We start from the raw sequence: 24,130 nt of genomic DNA, 5'->3' as shown, positions 1-24,130 counted from the left end.
ATTGCATCTTGATAATAGGATAATAAATTTTACAGTGAATATTTACCGATTCTGATTTCTTGATCATAGCGGTGGCAAGATGGAATATTCCAGATGACATGAAGATAATACACAATGGGTGATTGAAGACAGCAAAATCTTATCTTGAACCCCTCCAGGCCAGAGTTGTGCTTTTATATATGTATCCTTCATTCTTTCCTCTTCCTTCTGCCTGTGGGTGATTGTACACTGAGTGAAAAGCCAAATGGTTTCCTGTACACCAGGAAACCATTTACTGTGCTGGGTGGTAACCATATAACCAAATTATGGCACCTGGTGGTTTAGTGGGTAATTAACCCTTTAAACGCGGATCGTCGCGTTTGCGACGCTCGGCAAAAAGGACATAATGGCGGAGCGTCGCGTTTGCGATTCTAGTAAATTTTGAATAACCGCGGGCAGGCAGGCTCCAGCTGGTATTGTCTATCAGTACCACCACCCTTTAGCTACTTTTAGCACACTTGACCTTTGTACCACTGACCTCCGTTGTTGCCAAGTATCGCATTTTTCCCCCGTCCCCCCCCCCACCACGCCCCCTGCCAGCCTGGCTGTGATACATGGCAGCGCTCTGAGTGCTCAGAACTGTAAAGCTACGCTCTCCTCTCACAAGCAGTTTATGCTAATAGGAAACCCTTGTTTCCCCGGTTGTAACACTACCTTTTTTTCTCACAGTTTGCCCCTGTTTAGCGTCAGTTTACCGCAGGCTTTCAAAGTGACATTATGGCGAGTTCTAGCTCTTCCGAGTCAGTGCAAGCGGCCAACAGGAACGAGAATAAAGTGACGGGCATAAGGCAGAATAAAAAACGCGCTATGGTGATCTTTTTGGAAGTAATATGATTGAAAATAATGTAGTATACATGTTTTTAGCTGTGAAAATGGAAATGTTTGTTGAGTGACGGGAAGACTGCCGCCGCGCTGCATGTCGGCCGTACGCTCCGTTGATTTTAGCCTCATTTTCAGTTCTTATTGTACAAATACAGATTCCTAACTACCTTTACGTTGTAGTATAAAGTTTACTGTGACAGAATGAGGCTGTGGTAGAGTGGAAACCGCGTTGCTGGAGGTGTGAAAGTGAAGATTTGGTTACCCAACTTTGCAAGTCTCCACAAGTCCATGGGTAGTCCGCGAAGGCTCAACACCTGTCTCTGGAGAAAGCTGAATGTAAGTACTATCTGCTATACCAAGTATAATGTTCTAGGGTTAATCTCTGATTTTTGGCTAATATTTTCCTACAGGTACTCAGACCGCGATACAACCCCACCACTTGGGGGGGCGCGACTGTTCACGGCCGCGTTTAAGGGGTTAAGGCGCTCCAACCAGATTGAGCCAGTGTGGATTTATATCCAAAGGGGGGTTGGAGTTTGCTCATGTAATGCCACTCAGGAATGAGTGAGGCTGGCCACTTTCATCTTAACTGTCAGGACTAACTTGCCTAGCCTCAAACTCCTATGCTCCTCATGGGGCAACGTAGGATTCGATGATGGATGTTTTGTCTAACATCAGATGGTCTTATTGATCTTGGGAAGAACGTTTGTATTTTGAAGGGGAGCAGCACAAGTCTCCAGTAATCTCTTTAGCTTAACATTGTCTTTTACATAAATTCTAACTACTGGTAATGCTAGATGATTTTATTTAGCTCAGGATAGATCTCCTTGAATTGAAGAGGTTACCAATTGTGACCTACAGTGAACTTCATCCTGTTGTTCTGAAAAGCAGGTTGTTGAATAATTATGCACACTACAGCTAGTTGTTGTTGTTGCTGAATAACTCAGGTCAGTCTGGCATATCAGACCCATCAGCCACAGGCAAGCAACTGCCACTGCCGGGCCATCTCATGCAGTGGTTCGATGCTCCCCTGTGGCAGACAGATGGAAAGAGTGTGAAGGTTTGGTTCCTGGATGGACGCTGCATTTACATCTCTCCACCCAGTTAACATGGGGACTGTACTAGTCTTCACATCACCTCATTATTTGGATATGCAGTATAGTTACCACCTAGTGTTGTAAATTGTTTCTTTTCTTACAGGAAATCATCAGACTTGTCACTCATTGTAGAGTCACCAGAAGTGAAGAGAAATAAAAAGTGATAAGAAGAATGGGAGAAATAGGAAGAGAGTTGGGCAGACAAAAAAATTCTGAAGGTGAAGGAAGAAGTAGGCAGCACATAAGTTGTTTCACACTAACAAAAACAGGGAGAAGGTGACTGATGACAAAGACAGCGGTATTGAAACTGAGTATCTGTGAAATCCATCTTCTTGTGGGAAAGATTCTATTTTAAGCCTGGTGTGGTCATGTTTACCACAAGGGGGTGCCAGATCTCTTCATGGTGTGTGTACTGTTTATACTGCAATCATAGGATTGCCTCACAGAAGCAGTTACTTATGATAGGTCTGCTCAACTAGACAGACTGGAGTTAAACAACAACATCAAACATCTGTCATCTCCTACCCTGTCCCCTTAAAGGAGGATGGTGAACTACCAGAGAAGGGCAGCTTTAACTTGCAGTCCACTGGGTCTACAAATCAGATGAATCTGGGGCTACAACTGTTACTACTACAACTGCTACAATGCCATGATGTTTCTTGTGATATGGTAAATGGAGAGACGCAGATTGGTGAAGGAGTTTAACCCGTGGATTGTGCAATTACCCTTTTTTTCCCCACCCCATGGTATGCCAGAAAGTGAAGAAACATTTTTTTTTTTTTTTTTTTTTTTTTTTTTTTTTTTTTTTTAACTTGAAGATAAACATCCAGGGCATCATCTGGTGAAAAGAAAAAAATCTCTCTCTCTCTCCGTCTTTGTGTAGCACCATGCATAAGTTTGGGTAGGGGTGGAGTAGTTAGCAGTGATGCACAGCCAGCACAGCCTGAGCTGTGGCTTACAACATGACGCTACCCAGTCTGAGCTGTGGCTCGGAATCCACGGGTTAAGAGCCTGAGTGTAAATGTGCAAAGGAAGTAGAAAGTAGAGTAGCACAAGGAAGAAAAGTGGCTGGTGCTATGAAGGCCCTGATCTAACAGAGGGCTGAATATAGTGGCTGGGAGAAGCTTGAGTGAAGGAATTTGGATGCCTATACTAACATATATTTTTGCAACCTTGGTGTGGCATGAAAATAATAGTGAAAATTTGTATGGGGTGTATGACAAGAGTGTATGACAAGATCTTGGCACCCCTGTTTTTCCCTGGTGATGTGATAGTTGTCAGATTGACTATCTGACAGGTAATGTGGGGTGTCGAAGTGTGTATGTTTATGCTTGTGGAGTCAGAATTCTAGGGGACTGAATGGTGAGTGAATGAGAATGTGGCCCATTTAATTGGATAGGCTTTTGCTGGTTCTTTTATCATTTTTTCTTGCTTTCTGGACTCTACCTTACCTATTCTTAGATGGGAAAAGATGATGATGATGATGATGATGATTGGCAATGGTGGCAGTGGTATGAGAAATATATTGGTCAGGAATAAAACATAAGCTGATAATACTTTTCTATCTCTAGATACTATTGTTGACGGGCCAGTTTGAAGCAGCAGTCGAGTTCCTGAGCCGAAAGGAAGTTCTTCGATGCCATGCTGTTCATGTGGCCTTGGCTCTGCATGAAATGAACATGTTGGCACTCCCATCTCAAGTCAATGCTCCCATGTGTATGTAATCCATGTGGTGGCATAAATGTACATTTTTACTTAACTACTTTAAGAGGCAGCCCAAATGATTTACAGGTCTCAAAACTTTATTGTGCAGCCTTGCTTTTTGTATATTAATGATCCACAGGTATACATGGCGAGTGATGACAAGGGTGGATGGTGAACTGAATGAAAGGAAGGCAATGATTGATTATATCTGTGTGGATGAAAGGATGCAAAGATGTGTAATGGATGCAAGAACTTATACAGGTTGGGGGAGTGGACTTTCTGACCACTGCTTGGTGGTGGCCAGAATCAAGATCCAAGTAAGATGGAGAAATAGAAGAAGGGAAGGACGGGAGGAAGGAGTAGTTTCAAGGAGAGTGGAAAGGTTACAAGAGGATGAGAAAAAGGCAGAATATAAGAGAGATGTGGAGGAACGATTGGGTAAATATGAACTGGAGCAGATGGTGGACGTGGAAGGTGTGTGCAAGATATTCACAGAAGAAATATGTGCAGCTTGTGATGTGGTGTGTGGGGTGAAGAGAAGACAAAAGGGGATGCAAGGAACAGCATGGTGGAATGAAGAGGTGAGACAGGCCATGGCACAATAGAAGAAAGTATACAATTGAATGGATGAAAAATAGGGGCGTGGAAGAAGTTGAGAGGCGGAAGAGAGAGTTATATGTAGAAAGGAAGAGAGAGATGAAAGATTAGTAAGAGAGAGTAAGAAGAGAGTGGATGAGGAATTTGGAAGGTATTTGAGTGTAAAGTGGAGGGAATGTAAGAAAATGTTCTGGAAAGAGGTGAAGAGCGTAAGACAGGGTGGCAGTGAAGTTAGTAGGGGGAGTGAAAGATAAAAATGGTAGATTACTAGTGGAGAAGGGAGAAAAAGTGAGCAGATGGAGAGAACACTTTAAGGAATTGTTAAACATAGAGAATGGAAATAATGTGAGTATAAGTGGCTAGGGAATAGCTGGGAGAAAGAAGGAGGTGAGAAGACAGGAAGAAATCAGTAGGATAGAAGTTGTGAAAGCAATGAAGAAAGTCAAATTGGGAAAAGCCCTAGGAATTGATGGAGTGTGTTGTGAAATGCTGAAGCATGGTGGAGAGATAGTAGTAGAATGGATGTGGAAGATGTGCAGATTGGCCTGGGAGGAAGGTTGAGTCCCGGAGGATTGGAAGTCAGGTATAAGTATTCCCTTGTACAAAGGGAAAGGGGAAAAAGAAGTGTGTGGTAATCATAAGGACATTTGTCTTCTTAGTGTAATAGGAAAAGTGTATGGTAGGATACTTATTGACAGAGTTAGGGAAATAACAGAGGAATTAGGTGGAGAAGAACAGGGAGGCTTTAGGAAGGAAAGAGGTTGTGTAGATCAGATATTCATTCTTAGGTCTTCAGTGGAAAAGTTTCTAGAGAAGGGAAAGAAGTTGTATGTGGCCTTCGTGGATTTGGAGAAAGCATATGACAGGGTGGATACACAAGATTGTGGAAAGTGTTAAGAATATATGGAGTAGATGGGAAGTTGCTGAATGTGCTGAAGAGTATGTATGATGGTGCTAAGGCTGCAGTGTGTGTGGATGGTGAACTGAGTGAATTATTCTCTTTGAAGGTTGGGTTGAAACAGGGATGTGCCATGTCCCCATGGTTGTTCAATCTGTACATGGATGAGGTAATAAAAGAGGTACAAGGTAGGGCAGTGGATGTTGGAGTGGCCCTAGTGATAGAGGGTAGTGTTTGGAAACTCCTTGTACTGTTGTTTGCAGATGATACTGTGTTATTAACCCCTTAACCGCGGGGCGTCACTTTCGTGATGCTTGGGAGCAAGGGATCATACCGCGGGGCGTCGCTTTTGTGATTCTGTGTTATTTTGAATTCACCCGGGCTTTCAAGTGGGGGCTTGTATCATCTATCAGTACTGACAATGTCCAACACTAGTCAGCACTCCTAATCTCATCTGTACTCCCATCCATTGTTGACAATTTAGCCATTTCTCCCCGTTCTTGACTCCCCTCCCTACCCCCCCTCCATTACCCTATCCTCTCGCCTGCCCGGCCATGGTACGCTAAGTAAATCTTCCCTGGAATTTTTCACTGATTTCATCCATTGAAATAAGCCCTATGTCCTATTCTTATACCAAATAATATATACAAGAAAGAAATCAGGTAAGTGAGAGTGCCATACACCTGGAATTGGCTAATTATCACCTGACAACACCTCACGTGCACTTGTTCGCTAATTTTCGCTGTTTTTTTCCCCTTGAAATATGCCGTATAATCTATTTTCGTAATAAATATACATGTAAGGAGAGAAGGGAGAAGCCTAAGTGATATTTACATTCACCTGGAACTACCTAATTTATAATGTATTGTCTAGATTTCCTGCCAATCATATCAGTGCTACACAAAGCTGTTTCAAGATTTAACATTGGTAGCTCTGATTATATATCTCCTAAGTAGGCCTCTAATCTATTTTCGTAATAAATATACATGTAAGGAGGGAAGGGAGAACCCTAAATGATATTTACATTCACCTGGAACTACCAAATTTATAATGTATTGTCTAGATTTCCTGCCAATCATATCAGTGCTAGACTTAGCTGTTTCAAGAAGTAATATTGGTAACTCTGAATAACCCCTAAAGCAGGCCTCTAGGCTAGCTGGCCTGGCCAGTGTACTCTCATCTTCCGAAGTGAGAGGACATATGTTTCATCTTGCTGACTTCAAGGCCTTTTTTCACCCCCATGCAAATGGCTCTGTGACCTTTACCCCCTACTAAACCTCGTGTGGAAAGAGGTAAAGGGCTGACAATTGATAAAAGAGTGACTACGATCTTTCTATTGAGTAAAACAGTGCAAGTGGAATTGCAAATAATGTGTAAACAGCAAGCGAAAGTAATGAATGTTAATATACATGAACAATGGAAAATAGTTTTATAAGTTATTTCAAGTGACAGTGCATAACACTGTAAATAAAATAGAAATGTAAATAACGTAAATAAAATAGAGAACGTAAATAGAAATGTAAATGAGTAGTATTATAAGAATACGAGTATATACCCTAGAAGTAATGAAAGTGAAAGTTTCACTCTAGCATGTCTGAATGCTATGAGTTATGAGAGTGAAGATGAAAGTGACATTCACTCTCAATGCCAGTATACAGGACGAGAAAGTGAATGCTACGTATTTTACTGAAAGAAATTGAATCCCTACAGTGACAATAAACTAATACTACTGAAGGAAACTTATGGATAAAGACTGTAGATATATATAAGTGTTATATAGTAATAGAAATATAAAGTGTGAGGGGTTTTATGAATAATAAATGACAGACTACCATGAGCGAACTAGTGCCAGTGCGACGATCAGACGCGCTCGTAATTTCCATTGCTTTCACAGTGTTTTTTTTTTTGAGTATGGATTCCAAACTACTTGAAAATTGTAGAATAGTGTTTATAGTGTTTGTATCTGGCTGTGGTAATCATATTACGGGTTGTCGGGAAGTGTAAAGTGGAGACTTCGTTACCCTACTTCAGAGGTCTCCACAAGTCCTACGGTAACCGACGAAGGCTCAACAATCATTCCAGGAGAAAGCTGAAGGTATGTGCCATAAGCATATGTAATTTTATTATTCCAGGACTAATAACTGATTTTTGGCAAATATTTTTTGAGAGTCTGTCGGAGCCCAAATAACCCCGCGGCACACGCAAGTAATTGGTAAACGAGCCCGCGGTGTAGGGGTTAAGTGAAGACGAAGGGGAGCTGCATGGCTTGGTGGATGAGTTTGGGAGAGTGTGTATGTGTAAGAAACAGAGTTTAAAGGTGAATGTAGTTAAGATTAAAGTGATGGTCTTCGAGAGAGGTGAAGTCAGTGAATGTACAGTGAGGTTGGATGGTGAGGAAATGGAGAATGTGAGTACGTTTAAATACTTGGGTAGTGTGATGAGTAAGGATGGAAGTTTGGAGGGTGAAGTGCTTGAAAGGTACAACAATTGACGAAGGGTTGCTGGTTCCTTGAAACCAGTGATAAGAAACAGGGAAGTGAGCATGGAAATGAAAAAGTTACTACATGACAGTATTGTGATACCAACTCTAACGTGTGGAAGTGAAACTTGGACGTTATTGGAAGGACACAAGTCAAGAGTTGAGAGCAGTGGAAATGAGTTATTTAAGAGGAGCCTGTGGAGTTACATGGAGAGACAGGCTGACAAATGAGGATATAAAGGAATGTTGTGGTGTGGATGTGGATGTGATAGGAAGCGTTAGGAGGAACACAGTGAGGTGGTTTGGCCATGTGGAGAGGATGGAGGGTGAGAGACTGACGAGGAGAGCGTATGTGAGTGAGGTGGAGGGGGGGAGAGGGAGGGGGAGGCCGAGGATGAGTTGGAGGGATTGAGTGGAGAGGTATATGAGAGAGAGGGGTGTGAGTTGGGAGCAGGACAGTAAAATGGTGGGGGACAGGGCGACGTGGAGGCGATCTGTTCGTGTCCACCCCGTATGGGATTGAGGCATCTGGCAATAGATAGATAGATGTTTTTTTTACCGTTAAATATCCTTCATCCTGAAATCTTTTTATGTAGGAGTTGCTATACTCTTCTGTGAATAGCACAGTTTCATGTTCAGTGATCATGCTATTTGTTATACTACATAACATAGAACTGTAACAACTTTTGTGTTTAGTGATTTTACGTGTATTGACCACACAGCTGTTCAACATTAAATGACACCACAGCATATCTCATCCTGTGTGAAAGTGTTTTACTGCCAATACTATCATCATCATCATTCATCATCATCATCCAGACCTCCTTTCACATCCTAGGGCAGGATGAGGAGTAGCAATGTCCAGACAGCCCAAATTTGCCCAATCCAATGGGCCACGCTTCCATTCACTCATCATTCAAGCCCCTGGAATCCTGGCTGTATCGGATACACCAAAAACATTCACCCCGTTTTGTAGCTTCACACAAATGTATCTGATAGAGTCAATCTGGATGCTGCCACATTAAAAAGGGGTGCCAAATCCTTGATCATGTACTTCTCCTCACAACATTCATTGAGCCAGCTCGATCTCTTGTCAGTTCCCTAGCCTCACCAACTTCCAAACCTCTTTTCCACACACACACATCCACTATATCTCTCCACCATTTCCTTGGCCTACATTGCCTCCTCCCTCCTTCAAATTCACTCAGATATACCTTTTTCACCACTCTGTTGTTATCCATTCTCTCCACGTGACCATACCATCTCAATACACTTTCTTCAATTCTGGTGTCCACCGACTTCCTCACTCCACATCTCTCATGAATCACATTATTTCATATCCTATCCACCCTCTGTACTCCACATACATTCCTCAGCGGTCCTATCTCCATTGCTCTTACTCTTGACTTTTCATTTTCATGCCACACCATAGTCTCACATCCCTATATTAAATTGGCAGTAACGCTCGTTTATGTAAGCCTCATGCAGCTGCAACACTCAAGCCTTTGTTACTTATCAAGGCCTTCATTGCACCAGCTACTTTTCTTCCTTGTGTCACTCTGCTTTCAACTTCTTTAGCACATTTTTCTCCCTTTTCTGTTACTGTACCCAGATATTTGAACTCTCTCACCAATTCCAGTCTCTCTCCATTCACTGGAACATCTCACTGGGAGTCACCTCCTCTCTCAAAAACCATCACTTTACTCTTTTCTACATTTGCTTTCAAGGCACCACACTTACAGACATCAAAATTCTGCACTACCCTACCAGGTTCTTGTCTGGTATTTTCAAGCAGTACTGCGTCATCAACATACAACAAATTTGAGATATTCCATCCATCATCACTCATTACCAACGCCATCCCTCTCTCCATTACTCATGTTTTTACTTCTCTCATCACCCCATCCATATATATATTGAACAAAAATGGGGACATCACACATCCTTGTTGCACACCCACACCGATCGTGAACCATTCACATAGATGCCCATTAACCCTTACAGCGCTTCACTACCATCATGAAATCTCTTAACAACACCTAGGACCTTACCATCTACACCATGCAGGCGCCAAACTTTCCACAATCCTTGTCTGTCCACTTTGTCGTACTAGTATGTTTTTCCAGATCCATGAATGCCATAAACACCTTATGGTCCTTCTCGCAAGCCTTCTCTGCTATCTGTCTCACTGCAAATATTTGAGCGACACATCCTCTGCCACTCCTAAAGCCGCCCTGTTCATCACTCACTAGGACTTCTGATATCTCTCCTACTTTTTCAATAATAATTCATCCATATACCTTCCCTACCACACTCAGTAAACTTATGCCACGATAATTCTTGCACTCACTTCACTTACCTTTATTTTTGTACAAGGGTACAATCACAGCCTTTTTCCACTTTGCTGGCACAGTCTCACTCATCTATGCCTTCTTACATGTCTCCAACAAGCTCTTCATTCCACTCTCTCCACCACACTTAATCGTCTCTGCATACACCTCATCAGCCGCAGCTGCTTTCCCATTTTTCAGCCGCTTCACAGCACTCTTCACCTGTGTGAGTGTCACGTCTCCTGGCACTGCATTCCTTCTCTGCACACCCCCAAAACCAGTCATGTTTATAGCCGCTCTGCTTTCTCTGTTCCCTTTCATCAGGCTTTCAAAATATTCTTTCCATCTAGTCCTTACTTCATCCCCATGGGTTAATAATCTGCCACCTACATCCTTCACACCATCACATTTCTTTCCGCTTTCACTTCTACATTTCCACACCTCTTTCCAGAATGCCTTACTATTTTCAGAATAGTTAACATTCATTTTTCTTCTTAGATCATCATTTACCTCTTTCTTTTTCCTCTTCACTAGTCTCTTTATGTGCTCCTTGCTCTTAACATATTTTGTTCTTATTTCGACTGAACCCCTGTCCTGTAACCACTGTAGCCACTTTTTCCTCTTTTCCTCCACTGCTTTCTTAACCTCATCATCCCACCATGCTGTACCTTTCTTCTTTGTTGTTACACTTGCCACACCACACACCGCTTTAGCATTCCTAACTAAGCAGTCCTTGTATGCATTCCATAGGCTGTTCAGATCCATTTCATTCCAGTTCACTGATTCTAACTCCACCTCTGCTTTGGTCCTGTAATCATCTGCCATTTCTTTGATCCTCAGCTTCTCAACTTTCAGTCTTTCTCCCTGAATGCTCCTCTCTCTCTTGTTCCACCTCCCTCCTCTCAGCTTGATCTTGCACACCACAATCATGTTATCTGACAAACTTCCACATCGTCCTCTCACGGCCCTCGTATCAGCAACCATTCTCATCATCGACCTCTCTACAAGTACATAATCAATCAGGTTTCTTTCAACACAATCACTGTTCCCTCTATACCATGTATATTTATGTGCATCTTTGTGTCTGAAATACGAGTTACAAATGCAGAACCTTCTCTCCTGACACATATCCTTTAGTCACTTCCTGTTATAATTTTCTCCTGGTACTCCATAGCAACCCATTATGTCATCCTCAGGACCAGTGCCTACTCTTCCATTCATATCCCCCATCACAATCACTTTATAGCTCCTGGGCATCTCTCCCACTACTTCACCCAGCTCATCCCAAAACCTGTCTTTCTCTCTCTCACTCCTGTCCTCACACGGTGCATATGCTACAATCACTTCCACTTTCACCTTCTCAGACTTGAACTTGACATACATACACCTCGAGCAGACACATTTGTAGTTTCTCATTCCACTCTGCCACACCTCATTCATCAACAAAGCAAATCCTTCCTTGCATCTTCCTCGCCCATTGATTCCCGATCTTACACATTTCACATCCTCCCACTCCACTTCACACCCTTTCAACTTCATTTCACACAGTGCCATCAGGGCATATCTCGCACTCTTGAACACATTCACCACTTCCACCTTCTTGCTTTTCTCATTCACACCTCTCACATTTCACATGACCATGCTAATCTACCCATTTGGTTGGGGCCTTGGGGAGGTATTGGGTCCTCCGAGGCTCTCCGAAACAACTGTCTTGATTAATTGGTTTTGGATAGGGAAATCTGGGGGACACTTAACTGTGCCAGAAACCCTGGTTATATGGTTACCACCCAACGTAGCAAATGGTTTCCTGGGTACAGGAAACCATTTGGCTTGTCACTCAGTGTAGAGATCATATGGCATCTCTACATTGAGTGAGTGGATGATGGGCACCCCCATCCAACGAGAGTGATACTTGGGCAGTGAATTATAGAGAACTTAATCTACAGGCTGTAAAAATTACCTTGTTTTAGAATAGCTGCAGGCATAACCTGCCTGGTTTATTTACAGTAGTGGTGAAATATTTGAGTGTAATGATATGGTAGAGAGGGCTGTAAGAAGTGATAAGTGGAATTCTATCTATCTATCTATCTATTGCCAGATGCCTCAATTCCGTTTGGGGTGGCCACAAACAAATTGCCTCCATGTAGCCCTGTCCCCTGCCATCAGACTGCCCTGCTCCCAACTCACCCCCCCCCTCTCTCATATACCTCTCCACCCCATCCCTCCATCTCATCCTCGGCCTCCCCCTTCCTCTTCCTTCCTCCACCTCACTCACATACACTCTCTTCGTCAGTCTCTCACCCTCCATCCTCTCCACATGGCCAAACCACCTCAGTGTGTTCCTCATAATGCTTCCTATCACATCCACATCCACACCACAACGCTCCTTTATATCCTCATTCATCAGCCTGTCTCTCCATGTGACTCCACAGCCTCCTCTTAAATAACTCATTTCCACTGCTCTCACTCTTGACTTGTGTCCTTCCAACAACGTCCAAGCTTCACTTCCATACGTTAGAGTTGGTATCACAATACTGTCATGTAGTAACTTTTTCACTTCCATGCTCACTTCCCTGTTTCTTATCACTGCTTTCAAAGAACCAGCAACCCTTCTTCCCTGCAGTACCCTTTCAAGCACTTCACCCTCCAAACCTCCATCCTTACTCATCACACTACCCAAGTACTTAAACGTACGCACATTTTCCAATTCCTCACCATCCAACTTCGCTGTACATTCACTGACTTCACCTCTCTCAAAGACCATCCCTTTACTCTTCCCTACATTCACCTTTAGAGTCCGTTTCTTACACACTCTCCCAAACTCATCCACCAAGCCTTGCAGCTCCCCTTCGTCTTCACTCAACAACACAGTATCATCTGCAAACAACAGTACAGGGAGTTTCCAAACACTATCCTCTCTCACCAGGGCCACTCCAACATCCACTATCCTACCTTGTACCTCTTTTATTAACCCATCCATGTACAGATTGAACAACCATGGAGACATGACACATCCCTGTTTCAACCCAACCTTTAAAGAGAAAAATTCACTTAGTTCACCATCCACATGCACTGCAGCCTTAGCACCATCATACATACTCTTCACAGCATTCAACAACTTCCCATCTACTCCATATATTCTTAATACTTTCCACAATCCTTGTCTATCCACACTGTCATATGCTTTCTCCAAATCCAAGAAAGCCACATACAACTTCTTTCCCTTCTCTAGAAACTTTTCCACTAAAGATCTAAGAATGAATATCTGATCTACACAACCTCTTCCCTTCCTAAAGCGTCCCTGTTCTTCTCCAACTAATTCCTCTGTTCTTTCTCTAACTCTGTCAATAAGTATCCTATCATACACATTTCCTATTATACTAAGAAGACAAATGCCCCTATGATTACCACACACTTCTTTTTCCCCTTTTCCTTTGTACAAGGGAATAATTATACCTGACTTCCAATCCTCCGGGACTACCTTCCTCCCAGGCCACTCTGCACATCTTCCACATCCATTCTACTACTATCTCTCCCCCATGCTTCAGCATTTCACCACATACTCCATCAATTCCTGGGGCTTTTCCGTATTTAACTTTCTTCATAGCTTCCACAGCTTCTATCCTACTGATTTCTTCCTGTCTTCTCACCTCCCTACTTCTCCCAGTCATTCCCCAGCCACTTATACTCGCATTACTTCCATCCTGTATGTTCAACAATTTCTTGAAGTGTTCTCTCTATCTGCTCACTTTTTCTCCCTTCTCCACTAGTAATCTACCATTTTTATCTTTCACTTCGCTGCTAACCTCACTTCCACCCTGTCTGACTCTCTTCACCTCTTTCCAGAACATTTTCTTACAGTCCCTCCACTTTACACTCAAATTCCTTCCAAATTCCTCATCCACTCTCTTCTTACTCTCTCTCTTTCTAATCTTTTCACCTCTCTCTTTCTTTCTACATATAACTCTCTCTTCCACCTCTCAACTTCTTCCATGCCCCTATTTCTCATCCATTCATTGTATGCTTTCTTCTTTTGTGCCACAGCCTGTCTCACCTCTTCAGTCCACCACGCTGTTCCTTGCACCCCCCTCCGTCTTCTCTTCCTCCCACACACCACATCACATGCTGCACATATTTCTTCTGTAAATATCCTGCACACACCTTCCATGTCCCCCATCTGCTCCAATTCATATTTGCCCAATCGTTCCTCCACTTCTCTCTTATACTCTGCCTTTTTCTCATCCTCTTGTAACCTTTCCACTCTCCTTGCAACTACTCCTTCCTCTCGTCTTTCCCTTCTTCTATTCCTTCATCTTACTTGGATCTTGATTCTGGCCACCACCAAGTAGTGGTCAGAAAGTCCACTCCCCCAACCTCTATAAGCTCTTGCATCCATTACACATTTTCACATCCTTTCATCCACACACACATAATCAATCATTGCCTTCCTTTCATTCAGTTCACCACCCACCCTTCTCATCACTCGCCATGTATACCTGTGGATCATTTTATGCCTGAAGAGGGTATTGGCTATCACCAACCCCCTCCCAGCACAAATGACCACTAACGGAATTACTAATTGAATAAATTGAAATACATGGAGATGGTATGGTTATATTTTAAAACATGCATATGAACAGGTAGCCAAATAAACAGGATACTAAAGAAAGTCTTTGAAAATGAGACTGAAGGTATGGTTAGAGACAAACCACATGAGATGTGAAAGAGTGTCGAGCAGTACTTTAGTGGAGGGATGGAAGGGGATGAGGTCTGAAAGGGCAAGACAAAGTAGTCTGGTGGTTCTGCCATGGTCATCCTCTATTGGGGGGTTTCTAGGAGGGTGTTAGAGTGATGAAACTTATGATAAATATTTGATACGTAAACCTTAACATGTTTGTCATAGCTTGATAAAGCTAATCTACTTTAACTGATAAAAACTTTAAACTTTACAAATCAGATTTACTAAAGGGGATGATGAGTCGAGCTGCTAACAGGCTGGCACTCTAATGGTACTGGTGAGGTCTCGCACTGGCAGCATGCACATGCACCGATTTTCACCAGAAAACAAAATTACATTCATTTAATTAAAAGAAAAAAAAAAAAAGCTGAATGAGTATGTAGTAAGAGGTCTGCCCCTATTGGTTTTGGATTTAGATCCCGGAAGGTTTCTCATGAGACCTAGCAGAAACTTTGATTGCAAGTTAAAGGCAGGATTTTGAAGGTTTGAATAATGTATGAATGATTTGTGTGGTTAATTTCAATGGGCGTGTGTGGTTCATTTCAATGAGCCTCATGTTTTGCAGTTTGCTGGCTTTTATATCATCCCCTTTTTTGTTGTTGGATTTTATCACTCCATCATTTAGGTGGAAATTAGAGGTGGGATAATTATTAATCTTTCACTGTGGTGAAATTATTTATTTCATTTTATTCTTGCTACTCCAGGCCATTTTATTCAGTTTAAGAGAGAATTTTCAAACTTGAGGGATTGGCTACAGCTTTCATCAACTCCTTTATTTCTTGATTTGAATAAAATTGTTGCATAAAATAATCTGGTAATAGTTTAACCCCTTAACCGCGGGGCGTCACTTTCGTGATGCTTGGGAGCAAGGGATCATACCGCGGGGCGTCGCTTTTGTGATTCTGTGTTATTTTGAATTCACTCGGGCTTCCAAGTGGGGGCTTGTATCATCTATCAGTACTGCCAATGTCCAACACTAGTCAGCACTCCTAATCTCATCTGTACTCCCATCCATTGTTGACAATTTAGCCATTTCTCCCCGTTCTTGACTCCCCTCCCTACCCCCCCTCCATTACCCTATCCTCTCGCCTGCCCGGCCATGCTACGCTAAGTAAATCTTCCCTGGAATTTTTCACTGATTTCATCCATTGAAATAAGCCCTATGTCCTATTCTTATACCAAATAATATATACAAGAAAGAAATAAGGTAAGTGAGAGTGCCATACACCTGGAATTGGCTAATTATCACCTGACAACATCTCACGTGCACTCATTCGCTAATTTTCGCTGTTTTTTTCCCCTTGAAATATGCCGTATAATCTATTTTCGTAATAAATATACATGTAAGGAGGGAAGGGAGAAGCCTAAGTGATATTTACATTCACCTGGAACTACCTAATTTATAATGTATTGTCCAGATTTCCTGCCAATCATTTCAGTGCTAGACAAAGCTGTTTCAAGATCTAACATTGGTAGCTCTGAATATATATCTCCTAAGTAGGCCTCTAATCTATTTTCGTAATAAATATACATGTAAGGAGGGAAGGGAGAAGCCTAAGTGATATTTACATTCACCTGGAACTACCAAATTTATAATGTATTGTCTAGATTTCCTGCCAATCATTTCAGTGCTAGACTTAGCTGTTTCAAGAACTAATATTGGTAACTCTGAATAACCCCTAAGCAGGCCTCCACGCTGGCCCTCCGTTATCAATTTACTCTCAACTTCCGAAGCGAGGGTATTTATGTTTCTTCTTGCTGACTTCAAGGCCTTTTTTCACCCCCATGCAAATGGCCCTGTGACCTTTACCCCCTACTAAACCTCGTGTGGAAAGAGGTAAAGGGCTGACAATTGATAAAAGAGTGACTACGATCTTTCTATTGAGTAAAACAGTGCAAGTGGAATTGTAAATAATGTGTAAACAGCAAGTGAAAGTAATGAATGTAAATATACGTGAACAATGGAAAATAGTTTTATAAGTTATTTCAAGTGACAGTGCACAACACAGTGTAAATAAAATAGAAATGTAAATAATGTAAATAAAATAGAGAACGTAAATAGAAATGTAAATGAGTAGTATTATAAGAATACGAGTATATACCCTAGGAGTAATGAAAGTGAAAGTTTCACTCTAGCATGTCTGAATGCTATGAGTTATGAGAGTGAAGATGAAAGTGACATTCACTCTCAATGCCAGTATACAGGACGAGAAAGTGAATGCTACGTATTTTACTGAAAGAAATTGAATCCCTACAGTGACAATAAACTAATACTACTGAAGGAAACTTATGGATAAAGACTGTAGATATATATAAGTGTTATATAGTAATAGAAATATAAAGTGTGAGGGGTTTTATGAATAATAAATGACAGAGTACCAAGAGCAAACTAGTGCCAGTGCGACGATCAGACGCGCTCGTAATTTCCATTGCTTTCTCAGTGTTTTTTTTTTGAGCATGGATCCCAAACTACTTGAAAATTGTAGAATAGTGTTTATAGTGTTTGTATCTGGCTGTGGTAATCATATTACGGGTTGTCGGGAAGTGTAAAGTGGACACTTCGTTACCCTACTTCAGAGGTCTCCACAAGTCCTACGGTAACCGACGAAGGCTCAACAATCATTCCAGGAGAAAGCTGAAGGTATGTGCCATAAGCATATTTAATTTTATTATTCTAGGGCTAATAACTGATTTTTGGCAAATATTTTTTGAGAGTCTGTCGGAGCCCAAATAACCCCGCGGCACACGCAAGTCATTGGTAAACAAGCCCGCGGTGTAGGGGTTAATAAAAATTGAGTGTGTTTTACCATATTAAAGAGGTTAACAGTACAGCAAGTGGCTGGTGGGGGCACTCACCATCCACTCATTTGATGTATTGCTGCTCTTGGATGCCTGTTTTTTCCTTTGTTCCTTCCTGCTTTCCATCCTTCCTCTTCAGTCTTTCTTTTCTTCATTCCTTCCTCTTCCTTCTGCCTATGGGTGACTACACTGAAAGACAAGCCAAATGGTTTCCCTTACACCAGGAAACCATTTACTCTGCTAGGTGGTAACCATATAACCATATTATGGCACCTAGTGGTTTAGTGGGCAATTAAGGCGCTCCAATCGGTTTGAGCTGGTGCAGGTTTATATCCAAGGGATGGTTGGGGTTTATTGCTCATTTAATGCCACTCAGGGATGAGTAAGTCTGGTCACTCTCATCTTAAATGTCAGGACCAACTTGCCTGGCCCTGGGCTCCTGCGCTCCTCACAGGGCAACACTGGACTAGATGATGAATGAATGAATGAATGAATAATACAGTATAGTTGCTGTATTCATGCATGGTTTTTTATGATAAAGAGAACATAAATTTTGTCAGTGATAAGAGAAATATTAATTTATAATTTATAATAGTAGTAGTATTAGACTGAAGGTGATAATTGTTGTGTTTGTGCTTCACAGTATCTCGTGAGGAAGGTGACCCTGAAGGTGTGCGCCGTCTCAACTTGACTCGCTTGATCCTACTTTATACCCGGAAGTTTGAGGCCACCGACCCTTGTGAGGCACTCCATTACTGCTACTTCCTCAGGTGTGTGAGGGTACTGTGATTGGCATGGTTGTATATTTATAGATTGCACCAATCTTATGATGGAAATGCAATGGCATATCATCTGAGACTGCTTTTGCTGTATAACAGTCATCACTCATGTATCCGGATGCTTTGTATCTGGTCGTGCTTCGTACACAGACATTGGGCCTTGGCTCTGGTAGGTCTTTATTCGGATTTATTTGTCCGTACCCAAACATAAAAGTTCCAGTAGGCCAGTCGACCTACAAAGTCAAAAAAGTCGGTTGGGTGGTTGACCGGCCTCTGGCCACGCGCGGGTAATAGACCATAACCCACAAGCAGAGCAAACAAGGCTGTCTGACTCCCAGCCGAATGTTCAAAGTCCCCCAGCCGGCTGGATCGATTGAAAATTTCTGCCAGCGCGCAAGTAATACGGGCCCTAATCCACCAGCGGAGTAAAACTCCCCATCTGCCTCTTCACGAAACGGTCATTCCCCCCCAACCACCCTCCCTCCCTCCTGCCTTTCCCCACCCTGGCCTCCCATCTTCCCTCCATCACCATGGACAACTTTAAAGTTTTTGGCGATTTACTTGAAATCTATTGGCTGTATCAGAATTCTGAAAACATCATGAGAAAGCTTGTGAAATTCTGCATGGTGCAGGCAAAATTTTGCACTAAAATGTGTGAAAGTTATTTGAAGCTATATTTACTCTTAACAAGTTCATTTCTCACTGCATTTCTGTACTTTTACTCATCAGTTTTGTGTGTTTTTATTAGCTTATCTTACGATATAAACACCATTGAAGATGATGGTATACAATTTATACCAATACAGTATAACCAATTTCCGTGGGCAAATTTGGCTCTGGAAATTATTTCCTTTGTGCCCAGGAGGAAGCAGACATGGCCTAGCTGGGTAACTTTCCGCTCAGTTAGTCAGTTGGTGTAAGGCAGGCTTAATGACAGTGTGCGTTCCGTTGTCTTCATTTACTTCTTTGTGAATTTTTATTGTATATGCATTGTTTTCTTACTATCTATCATTGTAATGGATCTTCCCATGTGTGTTTTGATGTCTACATAGCTGAAAGACCAGAGAACATTGCTACAATTAGGAGGGGTACTGTACAGATAGGTAAGGTATTTGTGGATTTTTATTGGTTATGATATGCATTGTTTTCTTAGTGTTTAGGATTATATTGCATATTCCAATGCATGTTTTGATGTCGAAAAACAGATGAAAGACTGCATAACACTGCCAAAATTAGGAGGAATCTTGTGCACATAGGTAGGGTTTTAGTGGATTTTTATTGTTTATGTATTGTTTTCTTAGTGTTTAGGATTATGTTGCATATTCCAATGTGTGTTTTCTATCTATCTATCTATTGCCAAATGCCTTAATACCGTAAGGGATGGCCACAAACAAATCGCCTCCATGTTGCCCTATCCCCCACCATTTCACTGCCCTGCTCTCAGCTCCCACCCCCCTCTCTCATACACCTCTCCACTCCATCCTTCCATCTCATCCTTGGCCTCTCCCTCCCTCTCCCCCCCTCCACCTCACTCACATACACTCTCCTTGTTAGTCTCTCACTCCATCCTCTCCACATGGCCAAACCACCTCATTGTATTTTTCCTAATGCTTCCTATCACATCCACATCCACACCACAATGATCCCTCACTTCCTCATTTGTCAATCTGTCTCTCCATGTGACTCTACATGCTCCTCACAAATAACTCATTTCCATTGCTCTCACTCTTGACTTCTGTCCCTCCAACAAGGTCCAAGCTTCATTCAATATGTTAGAGTTGGTATCACAATATTGTCCTGTAGGGACTTTTTCACTTCCATGCCCACTTCCCTGTTTCTTATCACTGCTTTCAAGGAACCAGCAACGTTTCTTCCTTGTTGTACCCTTTCATGCACTTCACCCTCCGAACTTCCATCCTTCCTCATCACACTACCCAAGTACTTAAATATACTCGCATTTTCCATTTCCTCTTCATCCAGCGCCACTGTACATTCACTGAATTCACCTCTTTCAAAGACCATAACCATACTCTTCCCAACATTCGCCTTTAGATTCCGTTTCTTACTCTCCCAAACTCAACCACCAAGCCTTGCAGCTCCCCTGCATCTTCACTTAACAACACAGTATCATCTGCAAACAACAGTACAGGGAGTTTCTAAACACTGCCCTCTCTCACTAGGGCTGCTCCAACATCCACTGCCCTATCTTGTATCTCTTTTATGACCCCATCCATATACAAATTGAACAGCCATGGAGATGTGACACATCCCTGTTTCAATCCAACTTTCAAATAGAAAAATTCACTCAGATCACTATCCACACGCACTGCAGCCTTAGCATCCTCATAGATACTCTTCGTGGCATTCAACAACTTCCCATTTATTCCATTTGTTCTTAATACTTTCCACAATCCTTGTCTATCCACCCTGTCATATGCGCTCACCAAATCCAAGAAGGCCGCATACAACTTCTTTCTCTTCTCTAGAAACTTTTCCACTAAAGATCTAGTAATGAATATCTGATCTACACAACCTCTTCCTTTCCTAAAACCTCCCTGTTCTTCTCAAACTAATTCCTCTATTATTTCCCTAACTCTCAATAAGTATCCTACCATACACTTTTCCTATTGCACTAAGAAGACAAATGCCCCTATGATTACCACATACTTCTTTTTCCCCTTTTCCTTTGTACAGGGGAATAATTAAACCTGACTTCCAATCGTCGAGGACTCTACCTTCCTCCCAGGCCAATCTGCACATCTTCCACATCCATTCTACTACTATCTCTCCCCCATGCTTCAGCATTTCACCACACACTCCATCAATTCCTGGGACTTTTCCCATTTTAACTTTCTTCATGGCTTCCACAACTTTCATTCTACTGATTTTTTCCTCTTTTCTCACATCCCTCCATCTCCCGGCCATTCCCCAGCCACTTATACTCACATTAACCCTCCCCGTCCTGACTGATTTTCCACCACTGACTCCCCCCAATCCCGACCAATTTTGGAAAAAAATTTTTTGGCTCAAACCTCCACTTTTGGTGAGAAACACCGAAAATTCATAGAGAAATTGCTCACCTGAGGTTTAAAATACTTGATACATGTAGCAGTACCTCTTTTCTATCAGGCTGGCTCCAAAGAAAACAAGTTCTTTGGGAGGGTAACTATTCCACACCACTCATAAACGGTATTTATTTATTTATTTGGTACAAATTTTTATGTAGTACGAGAGTATATTGATTTTCACACAGTAATACAGTAGAACCTCAGTCCTCGAACACAATCCGTTCTGGAAGGCTGTTCCAGGACCGAATTGGTCGAGGACCGAACTAATTTTCCCCATAAGAAATAATGTAAATCATTTTAATCCGTTCCAAGACCCCAGATGCTTACCTATTTTAGTTTCAGCACTGGTACCAGTGCTTTCCTTTACGAGGTGACTGTATATTTCTCTTGCCTTTTCACAAATTATATACTCACTAACACTGTCTCGTGCTAACTGTTTCTCATTGATGAAGATAAGCAATAATTTTTCCACTTCTTCAATTATTTTCCGCACTACTTTCCTCTTTTCACTGCCAGTAGCCGTACTGGATGACCTTGCTTTCTTTGAAGCCATTATTAGGGGCTAATACTGCACTGAATCAAGAAAAATGTGAAGCACAGCAGGACGACCACGTTGACGAACAACAAAGGTGGACACGTGACTGTCAGTCGGCCAGCTTCCCTTTGTTTGGCTACGTTCAGGTTGGTCGAGGTCCGATATTTTGGTCGACCTCTGGAGCAAAAATTTCTTGAATATTTTGGTCGAGGTCCGATTTGTTCAACATGTGAGACGTTCGAGGACCGAGGTTCCACTGTATAGGCAATATAAGCATTGTTTCACTCACCAAACACATCAGCATACCTGACCTTTTTTGGCGACATTACCTGATCATCATTTCTGACTGTTTCTTCCTCTAATGCTACGTAAACTTTGTCCTCCATATTGTCATCAATTGGGAAATCACTGTGGCCCTGAATTTCGTACCGTGGCACAACATGTCTTTACTGGCCAGGTCACTGGTAACAGGTGAATTGCCGAGACAATGGCATGCGGGGGGGGGGGGGAGGTCATGTGGGGTAAGGCATTGTCCCTGCCTGGCATCTTATAGACGAAGGTGTCCTGTGTATACGTACCAAAAATCACGCACGAATATTGAAAATTTTGCAAATTAGGGACCTTGCAATTGATGCATGTTTATATACATCAACGGGACTGACAGTGACAAAACGTGTGGACGTATATATACGTCAACGGGACACGGCGAGTTAATTTCATTCTCTATGTTCAACAATTTGTTAAAGTGTTCTCTCCATCTACTCACGTGTTCTCCCTCCTCCACTTGTAATCTGCCATTTTTATCTTTTACTCTCCAACTAGCTTCGTTGGCACCCTGTCTAACTCTCTTTACCTCTTTCCAGAACATTTTCTTACATTCCCTCCACTTTACACTCAAATTCCTTCCAAATTCCTCATCCACTTTCGTCTTTCTCTTACTAATCTTTTCACCTCTCCCTTCCTCTCTACATACAACTCTCTCTTCGGTCTCTCAACTTCTTTCATGCCCCTGTTTCTCATCTTATCCTCTCATTATATGCTTCCTTCTTTTGTGCCACAGCCTGTCTCACCTCTTCATTCCACCATGCTGTTTCCTGCACCCCCTTTCATCTTCTCTTCACCCCATACACCACCTCACATACTGCAATATTTCTTCTGTGAATATCTTGCACACACCTTCCACATCCCTCATCTGCTCCAATCCATATTTTGATGTCTGAAAACAGATGAAAGACTGGAGAACACTGCCAGTATTAGGAGGGGTGCTGTACATATAAGTTGGGTACAGGTATAGGGTTGGGTATGGGTAGGGTATGGGTACAGTAGAGAATATTGCTTCGTATCCAAACTTTGCCCCTATCCCAATATGCCTTTGGCTCTGTTATGTCGAATAATTGAGGGATTACTGTATTAACTTTTTAAAACATTTTGGAAATTTGAGAATACTGTACTTAGCATGTTATTTTGCCTCTTATCTGAATGTGTAATTATTTTTCTTTGAGATCTGTCATTACTTAAGCAAATAAAATATATCTGTTATATGTATAGTATGCTGTATGTTGGTAGAGTAGTTTCAGTATACAAACATAGTGATATAATTAATTAGAGCATTTATTAATTTCAAGCATTATTTTAAGTACCTTTGTTTTATGCAGGTCACTTAAGGGTAAGAGTGGAGAAAGTGTGTTTGCTGGGTGCATCAGTCAACTGGTGCTACAGTCTCGGGAGTTCGACATGCTCTTAGGTCGGCTTGAACCAGATGGACGGCGCACCCCAGGCATCATTGACAGGTTTAAGGTCTGTGCAGGTTGTTGAGGTTGTGGGACTGTGTGAAGAGTTGTAATATGCACTGGAATGATTTAATACCGCATATTTGTTGCTGTATGCTATAGTGTTTTTTTTGAAGCTGCGAGCCATCTGTGAGATGTGTCAGTGAACATGTAGTGTAAGTACCATAACAGTAATCTAATAATCACACGAAGAAAGGAAATGGAAAGCATGGGTCTTTGATATGTCTAGGAACATATTCAGAGAAGATACCTGCAGCTTCAGCATGTCCTCATCTGAATTGCAGGGTGAAGGGAATATGACACCCCAGTAGCAAATAATGTAAACATGCTACCACGTTAAAAGTGCCATGATAGTGTTCAGTGAAAGTGCTGCTTGCCTAACTATTAGGTGTGTACTCCGAGGACAGGTGTATTGAATAACTATGATGGTGTGAGATACTTTGCATGTGGAGAAT

The 24,130-nt window shown here is 42.0% G+C and overlaps 1 protein-coding gene across 1 annotated transcript in view; it reads left to right on the top strand.

The window, feature by feature from the left end:
• LOC145417423 (nuclear pore complex protein Nup93-like) overlaps positions 1 to 24,130 on the top strand; it is a 585,659-nt gene that overhangs the window by 498,391 nt on the left and 63,138 nt on the right. The window contains exons 11-13 of the mRNA XM_080286106.1: positions 3,530 to 3,674; positions 18,147 to 18,273; positions 23,541 to 23,682. Of these exons, the coding sequence (XP_080142232.1) occupies positions 3,530 to 3,674; positions 18,147 to 18,273; positions 23,541 to 23,682 (414 nt within the window). The remainder of the gene's footprint in view (positions 1 to 3,529; positions 3,675 to 18,146; positions 18,274 to 23,540; positions 23,683 to 24,130) is intronic.

This window comes from Coenobita brevimanus, chromosome 110 (assembly GCF_032717465.1).
Source record: "Coenobita brevimanus isolate Jiangsu-jjx chromosome 110, ASM3271746v2, whole genome shotgun sequence".
NCBI classification, from domain to species: Eukaryota; Metazoa; Arthropoda; class Malacostraca; order Decapoda; family Coenobitidae; genus Coenobita; species Coenobita brevimanus.
Note: the sequence above shows the minus strand (reverse complement) of the source record. Positions and strands in the feature narration are given on the sequence as shown.